Raw genomic sequence first — 8,795 nt, 5'->3', positions numbered from 1 at the left:
CGGTAGATTTGATGTGGTCCTTCAGACTAATTCGTTGCATCCATCGGAGCATTTTCATGTCGGTTCGTTGAAGTTGTTGTTCCAGTTTGGTTGTCATTGGCCATGTTTCTGCACCATATAACAACACCAGACGTATCACAGATTTATAAAGTCTTGATGGTAGTGGTAGTGGGATGTCACGCCGCATCAATATAGAGGCAAGGAGATGCCATTTATTCCAGGCTGCACGTATGCGTGCTCGAACGGCAGCTTCAGCTGTTCCAGTACAATCCAGAACATTCCCTAGATATTGAAACGATGTGACTTTTTCTATTTTAATGGATTCAAAAACAGTGCTATTTTGAATTTGTTGTTGTGGATTGATGCAAGCAGGACAAACAAAATTGGACACTTTAGATAAAGTACCAAATATTTTTGAACAACGTTTGTGACACCACTGGCTACACTGCTGACACTTGATTGAATTGTTACCTACACCAGATTTACAAACTGAACAGGGCCATCGTCCAGTAGCTGTGGATTGGATGGGTTCACCAATGTTCATTGCTTTGGTTTTGCTGATGTTGACTTTGAATCCATGATCGGAGAGTCTGGTGTTCCAATCTTCAAACATCTGTGCTGCATTCTGCTCAGACGTGGCTGTTAAAACGATATCATCAGCATATACTAGATTCCAAATGTCACCAGAGCGTATCGGTTTTGTGATTTCTTCCATCACAGTTATAAATAAAGTGGACTGAGAATCGAGCCTTGGTGAACTCCAACGCCGATGTCAAATGCATCTGTGTTTCCAACCGTTGTGCTGACAAGAGTCTTAGTATTCGTATACATTTCCATCAATGTAATGTTCTAAATCTGGGCTCGAATGCAAAAAGCTTCCAACCTATCCAATGCAATGTTTGTGATGAGTGTGTTTATTGTCGATATTTCTGAGAAATTACTAAAGAGAGAATTCAAATAAATAAAAAATAAACAATATATATATATTGACATGAGCAAAAAATTGACCTGACACTTCGTTGGTCAGAACATCTTTTGACAAAATTGTGGTACCCATGTTGGCATTAGTAGATATTTGAGGTCTTGAAAGTTCAGAACCTCTTGGACATCTTCCTGGTACCTTTACTGCTGTCTTCATTAATTCAATTTCCTTGCCATGTACATTATCTGTAAAGTCCTGTTCAGGCCAATTTTATTTGCTTGATTATGAAAAAATGCTAGTAAAACAAAATAATGACTAATATTATATCAAAAGTTTTTACAAAATAGATTAACAATGAATAGCAGCCAAAAAAAAAACCTGGATAGAAGAATGGAAAACCAGTCGACCATCATCAAACAATGTGACATATTTTTTTTTCCACTCACTTCGAAGTGGTTTAGTGCTTCGTTTGTACAAAAAACCCTATCACAAATATATTTAAAGAAATTATATATTTAATGAATTGCTGAATGTGCATAGCACCTAAAAGCCTAAACGGTTAACATAAAAGGTGGTTAGTCTTACATAAACAGTTGATTTTACATTAAAGTTAAATATATTAACCCATCCAAGTTGAACATTATATTATCATCCAACTATATTATAAACGTTGAAAACACAAATAAGAATAACATATGATAAAAAATGATTCAAACGTATATTTTTAATAAATTAAGTAAATGAAAATTAATAAAATGCAAAAAAAAGAAATATTACTAACTCAACAAAATAAGATGATTTAATTACAATGGTTAATTACCCACGTTTTATTAATATATCTAGATTGTTTAAAAACTGAGCTGAACATGCAACAGATTTAGAACATTACATTGACGTAATAAACATTAACCTGTTTCACAGGTGCCGCTGGTATAGGACCCAATTTACTGCTGGATTTTAAATCCTTCTTCTATAAATATTTTTAAGTTAAAATAAGACTTGTAAAACTTGACAATAATTCCGTAATTAAAAAAGAATGCATAAAAATTAATAAATTTAACAAACGAAAATAATTTAATCAGATGACAGACATTCAAATGCCAATTTACATACTAGAAATCAACTGCCTATTGAAAATCACCCAACACTAAAAAGTGACAAAAGTTGGTGGTAATTTGTGTTAACAAAAAAGAAATTACAGCACATTACACCTCCGAACTGTTGCATAAATGACCAGACGACGACAATGATGATGAAGATGGCTGACTAAGCGGAGGATCCTGTTGAGACGATGATTTCATCAGCATATTGGGCTTAAAAATATTCAAAACCATTTAATCATTAACGATTATATATGAATACATGAAGAGATACAACATCTCATAAAAAATAAATTAAAGGGAAAAATTATCAAAATAGGTTACAAAATGTCCAAAAACCTGAGGAGGCGGTGGTGGTTGTTGACGTCTCAGCATATTTTTGTCATTAAAATCTTTTGAATCTCTTAGCATCAAATCAGTATGCTGCTGATATTTAGTACTAGACTGAAATCTCTGTAAGTTTGGTGATTAACTAAAATTGATAACTTGATGTGACCAATTTTCTGGTAGAATCTAACAATAGTAAAAACTATGTAATCAAATCTTTATGAAGTGCCTTATATTATAATCTGTAAGACCTCCCAACACATTCTGAGCATATAATGTACATTTTTTGTAGAAAAGTCAAACAAATATGTATTTAAATATTTACTATGGCTGTATTTATTTATTCCTCATAATGTGGTCTTGAAAATGAAATCTCATTTTTAATTTGCAAATTTGTTAATTTATTAGGATAGGTTAAAGTCAAAACTGCTGCACGATTGTCTGAACTAATTTTTCTATTTTTACACAAGGATAAACGTATCAACAACTAACATGCCAGCAATGAACGTATCTGTATATAAGGTAAACAACATGTCTAGTTTAGCAACAGAGATCGTAATCATGACTTCAGTTGCTCAATCATGGGCAGATAAATCTGATTTAATAGCTCAGCAATAGTTAATGAATCTCATGATGAACCCGATTCCAACGATAATTTCCAATTGGCAAATAACAAAAAAGGAAGATTAGATGTTACTCAGTCACATAATGCCAATCCATTTTCAAACAAACCAGAAAATATAAAAAAATCTTCCAATTAAATGACAACTTTTGCTAATTGCTTTTCGGTGTTGCGCAAAATAAACTCTGACAATGTGGTCATCGATCAAAATTTGGCAACCAAGTAAGCAGCATTTAAAATCATTTTACCAGTCAATCTAAACTTACAAATCCTGACATATTGCCAAAATACACATTTCTACGAGAGTTGAATTTTTCTCAGAACAAAAATGTAAAAACTACAGAAGTCAAGAATACGTTAAAAAGCAGCAACATGAATCATGACAACACCAACTAATTGCAACGGTCAACCTTTGGATAAATCGTACTCATTATTCTGAGTGCAATTTTGCTAATTCAACCTCATTTTTGCAAAACGATTTTTCTTCATCAAACTTATATCGTAGTTTATTAATAAGATGATTGATTAACAAAATATTAAATTTAATAATTAAGTGAATCATTGTTGAAAGAGGCGTCAGCTAAATTAGTTAAATTATAAAATTTTAATTTTGTGTTTAAAAATAGAACTACTGCCACTAGGGGTGGAGCTGGCATGTTCATCAGGAATGAATTGGATTTCAATGTGTGTGATGATAGTGTATGATGATGATATTATTGACATGTTATGTGTTAGTGTTAAAACTAAATGTTGTAATAATTATAAGTATAAAAAGTCATTGCTTTAGTCGACTGCCTAACTAAAAATATGTTCATTTTCTAGGCAAATTATAAAGTTTAAAATTGCTATCTTGGTCCATAAATCAGTAAATAGCAATGCCCCATATAAATAATAAATACATCCCAAAGCCATCGAGGTGTAATAACTGTGAGAACAGTGGCCACATAGCAAGATTTTGTAATAAGGAATCATCGAAGCAAAGACAGAAAAGAATGCAGAAGTATACAGAAGTAAGGGAAAGAGAGTCTGTGGAAAACAAATACATGGGGACAATAAACCAGAGTAGCGATATGAACCCACTAGCAGAAGAGCCCGTAAGAGAAGTATGAAAATGTGATATGATAGCAAACGAGAACCTAAACGTTGGAGCAGATGATCAAAGTACAAGGAATGATGACATACTAACTGCTGTGGAGAGTGGGCGTACTCACAGTACGGGGTATTGACAAAAAGATCAGAAAAGTGGATTGTGCTTGAATTTATATAAAGACCAAAAAAGCAGTCCGATCGCAACATGTCACCATCGTTAAGAACATGGGTGGTTATTATGGTGGGATAGGAGACCATATACTGTTCCTTCTGCTTCCAAATTTATTAGTGGGAAGAATTACAATTGTTTGTTGTTAAATATTTATTATCGGATGTCTTTGTTCTATGAGTATTGATTCGGCTAGTCGTAAATTATAATGGATGTTATTGTAATGTAAGATTTTAACATTGTGGTCCGAGATTTGTCTAGTAATTTTAATTTTGTGTTTCTCTTTCATGTGATTCTTTATAGCGCCATGATGAGTCTTCGCAATAACTTGGTCATCGCCCGTCGTCATACCAATATATTCGGAATTATGGTGCCCACGCTCACCAGTATTACATTTGAACAAATATATTAGATGACAATGATCCATTATCGATTCTGGTTTACTATTGCAGTTGTTTTTCACCACAAGATATGGTTGGTTCTTTGGTTGAAGTATTATATTCATTAAATAGCATTAAACTACGAATTTGATAAAATCTACCGAATTTTTAGCTTTTGAAAGTTTAAGAATGGGCTTTTCAGTATTTCTAACAGTAGTTTTATAATTATTATCAAATTTTATCCAATCCAATAATTATAAAATTACTGTTAGAAATATTGAAAGCTCAATCGTAAACTTTCAAAAGCTAAAAATTCGGTAGATTTTACCAAATATTGCATCAATTATAATCTCCTTCCAGCAATATATCTATATATATTATATAAGGTTTTAATAAATTTTCCGTTATTTAATTCAAAGTGTTGTTTTTCAAAATTCAAATAGTATGATAATTGTAAAGAATTTGAAAAAACAAAATTGTAAATTAAATAATGCAATAAACACGATGAATTTTTAAAACATTTAATACATGTATTAATACTTTTAAGATTGTACACATTATAAAACATTGTACCTGATTGTTAAAAGGACTACTACTGGTACTACTATTGGTAGGGGTGGTAGCAGGCCCTTGTTGCTGTTGTTGCATGAATTGACTGGAATGAAATTGTTGTTGCTGGAGCTGTTGAAGATGTAATGATTCATTGCTGTTAACAACGTTGTAACGCATGGACAAAGGAGGTGGAACATTCTGGTAGACACGAGAAGACAAGCTGGAAGTATGAAGCAAAGGCGGCAGTCTAGTAGCTGCATGTCTTGAATGCATTATCCTTTGGCATACTGGTTAAAATAATATTGTAATTATTGCCTTAAGCATGTCATCATCATCATATATAACTCCCTCATTTTAGAAACTTATTCACAGTATGGTCATATATACTAAATAATTATATGGGATACTGTTTACTTTGTACATAAATGCTACATTTAATGTCTGTTATCAATCGAATTTAAAATACAAATCAACTGGTTCTGAAATGAATCACACTAAATTTTTTGTGTTATTATTTTTATTGGCGGTCGGAATTACAATCGGAAATTATCAATTTGGTTTTCTAGCGGGGAAATCAACAATTGATGCAATTCACATCCTTCGGCAACTGCAAGAGAAGTACCTCGCAAAGCATCAACAACTATCAAACATTTTTGTAGACCTTGAAAAAGCATTTGATCGAGTTCCCCGTGAAGCAATCAGGTGGAGTCTACGTCGACAACTCATTCCAGAATATCTTGTTCGACTTGTGATGGAAATGTATACGAATACTAAGACTCTTGTCAGCACAACGGTTGGAAACACAAGTGCATTTGACATCGGCGTTGGAGTTCACCAAGGCTCGATTCTCAGTCCACTGTTATTTATAACTGTGATGGAAAAAATCACAAAGCCGATACGCACTGGTGACATTTGGAATCTAATATATGCCGATGATATCGTTTTAACAGCCACGTCTGAGCAGAATGCAGCACAGATGTTTGAAGATTGGAACACCAGACTCGTCGATCATGAATTCAAAGTCAACATCAGCAAAACCAAAGCAATGAACACTGGTGAACCCATCCAATCCACAGCAAGTGTCAGCAATTCAATCAAGTGTCAGCAGTGTAACCAGTGGTGTCACAAACGATGTTCAAAAATAATTGGTACTTTATCTAAAGTGTCCAATTTTGTTTGTCCTGCTTGCATCAATCCACAACAACAAACTCGAAATAGCACTGTTTTTGAAGCCATTAAGGTAGAGAAAGTTACATCGTTTCAATATCTAGGGGATGTTCTGGATTGTACTGGAACAGCTGAAGCTGCCGTTCGAACACGCATACGTGCAGCCTGGAATAAATGGCATCTCCTTGCTCACTACCACTACGATCAAGACAAAATTTTAAATAATTAGATCATTAGCTTTCCAACTTTAATTTTCCATAATAAGTCACCCATCAATAAAAACCTATCTTGTTTTGAAAGCTGAGCTAATTGAAATTTTAAACATGTTTTTGCTGTACCTAAAATTTTTTACAAAATTTCAAGCTAATCAGATTTTTAGCCTTAAAATTCATAAAAAATCCCTCTCCATCATCCAAATCGACCTTGTCGGAGGGCGAAGCTGGTTGAAACTATGCTCACATACTCTGCCATACGTTTATAAACAAAAGTTCAGAAGTTTTCCAGTCTATAAAGTTGAAACAAACCAACATTCATATACATATAATATATATTTATATATTATAAACTATGCGACTGAATGGGCTCTTCAATCTTGTAAGCGAGATTTGTTTTTACCTAATGGTCATGACACCTCAATTTGTGTTTCTTGGTTACAATAATTGAGTTATTTAAAACCTGGCCTATAGCGGATAGTGGTTTACCAATGATATGGTATCGCATCGCAAAACTTGTACAGCGCCTCTCATGAATTGACTACAAACGCGCTCTCTTCACTTTCTTTGCTTGAACGCTTGGTGTTGAATTTTTTCATATCAGCAGATATATATATATATATATATATATCTGCATTAATGATATATATATATATATCATTAATGCAAAATGGGCATATATCTTCAATGATGTTTGTATTAAAAAAAACCTCGTTCCGAAATATATATATACATATATATATATATATATATATAATATATATATATATATATATATATATATATAGAAAGGCTTGTGTGTGAATAAGTTCAATTGATTTTACGCAGTAGTTTTTGGTCGGTGCCCTTTGAAATATGGAAAGCAATAACCAGCAATTTCGCCATATTTAACTTATTTTTTTTACAAAGAAAAGGTAAAAATGTTGTTCAAGCCAGAAAGAAATTGACTGATGTGTACAGAGAAGATGTGTTGACAATACGCCAGTGCCAGAACTGGTTTGCAAAACTGCACGTTTTGGAAGGCCGGTTGAAACCGATAAAGACGCGATAAAGACATGCACACCAGCGAATAACAACAGGTAAGATCGATGAGAGGTTAAATTTATTGAATTTAACAGTTAATGACCAAATAAAAGACCTGGGTTTAGCCTTGAAGTTCGATATACGGAGAAAAATTTTGGTCGATGCGTTGACGTCTGTGCTTCACTCCTCAAACGTCACAAAAATGATCCATTTTTGAAACGCGTCATTGCTGGAAACGAAAAATGGTTAAACGCTAGAGATCATGGAGCAGAAAAGATGAGTCGGTTTAAAGCATTTCCGGAGCCAATATCCATCAAAAAAGGTGATGCTGTCTGTTTGGTGAAATTTTAAAGGAGTCACTTTTTTGAGCTTTTACCGGATAACACAAAAATTAATTCAAAAGTCTACTGTCATCAGCTGGACAAACTGAATGATGCACTTCAACAGAAAAGTCCAGAATTAATCAACAGAGAAGGTGTAGTGTCCCACCAAGATAATGCGAGACCTCATACAAGTTTGATCACTCGCCAAAAGCTTTTACAGCATAGATGGGATGGATATGCCACACCCACCATATTCTCCATTATTCATTATACAAAGATAGTCTTTCATTTTCACCGCAAAAAACAAAATTACTTTCCGAACAACCCAATACACATTATGAAAATTGATTTTAAAGCGGCTGGAAAAGATTTTGAAATTGCTGGACCTACATAGTATTTCATATATACATTTACATAAAAGCTTTTTTCGGTAACCTTTACCATCATCAGTGTAAATCTATATCAGAGTAAAATACTATAATACCATCATCAGAGTGAAATACTATAAACACCTGATGAACTACATATAAAATAATTGTCTGGAAAATTGAAAAATGTAGTTACAAACTCAACAATGATGAAAATGCGGTGATATTTTTTAATAACTGTACATACTACAGTCTGAACACACACAAATATATACATATACATATATATATATATATATATATATATATATATATATATATATATATATATATATATATATATAGGATTAAGACTGTAGAAATATCCATTATTTATGAAAATCACAGCATGTTCGACATTAGTTAACTTTGATTTGAGAGGTCACTAATACTTATCCTTTTTAATTGAAATTTTTACAGGATGATACAAATATAAAACCACACCATATAACCCCTATGCATTGTTTTTTTTTAGTTTTTTTTTAAACAGTCTAATATATAT

General features: G+C 32.8%; 1 protein-coding gene across 1 annotated transcript in view; it reads right to left on the bottom strand.

Moving 5' to 3' along the window:
* The window catches only part of HELRODRAFT_110061 (hypothetical protein), a gene marked incomplete at its 5' end in the record, with an annotated part of 48,129 nt that overhangs the window by 10,030 nt on the left and 29,304 nt on the right, over positions 1-8,795 (bottom strand). Inside the window, 5 exons of the mRNA XM_009015073.1 lie at positions 975-1,177; positions 1,301-1,405; positions 1,833-1,892; positions 2,362-2,461; positions 5,166-5,381. Of these exons, the coding sequence (XP_009013321.1) occupies positions 975-1,177; positions 1,301-1,405; positions 1,833-1,892; positions 2,362-2,461; positions 5,166-5,381 (684 nt within the window). The remainder of the gene's footprint in view (positions 1-974; positions 1,178-1,300; positions 1,406-1,832; positions 1,893-2,361; positions 2,462-5,165; positions 5,382-8,795) is intronic.

The sequence above is a fragment of the Helobdella robusta genome, assembly GCF_000326865.2.
Source record: "Helobdella robusta unplaced genomic scaffold HELROscaffold_15, whole genome shotgun sequence".
NCBI classification, from domain to species: Eukaryota; Metazoa; Annelida; class Clitellata; order Rhynchobdellida; family Glossiphoniidae; genus Helobdella; species Helobdella robusta.
Note: the sequence above shows the minus strand (reverse complement) of the source record. Positions and strands in the feature narration are given on the sequence as shown.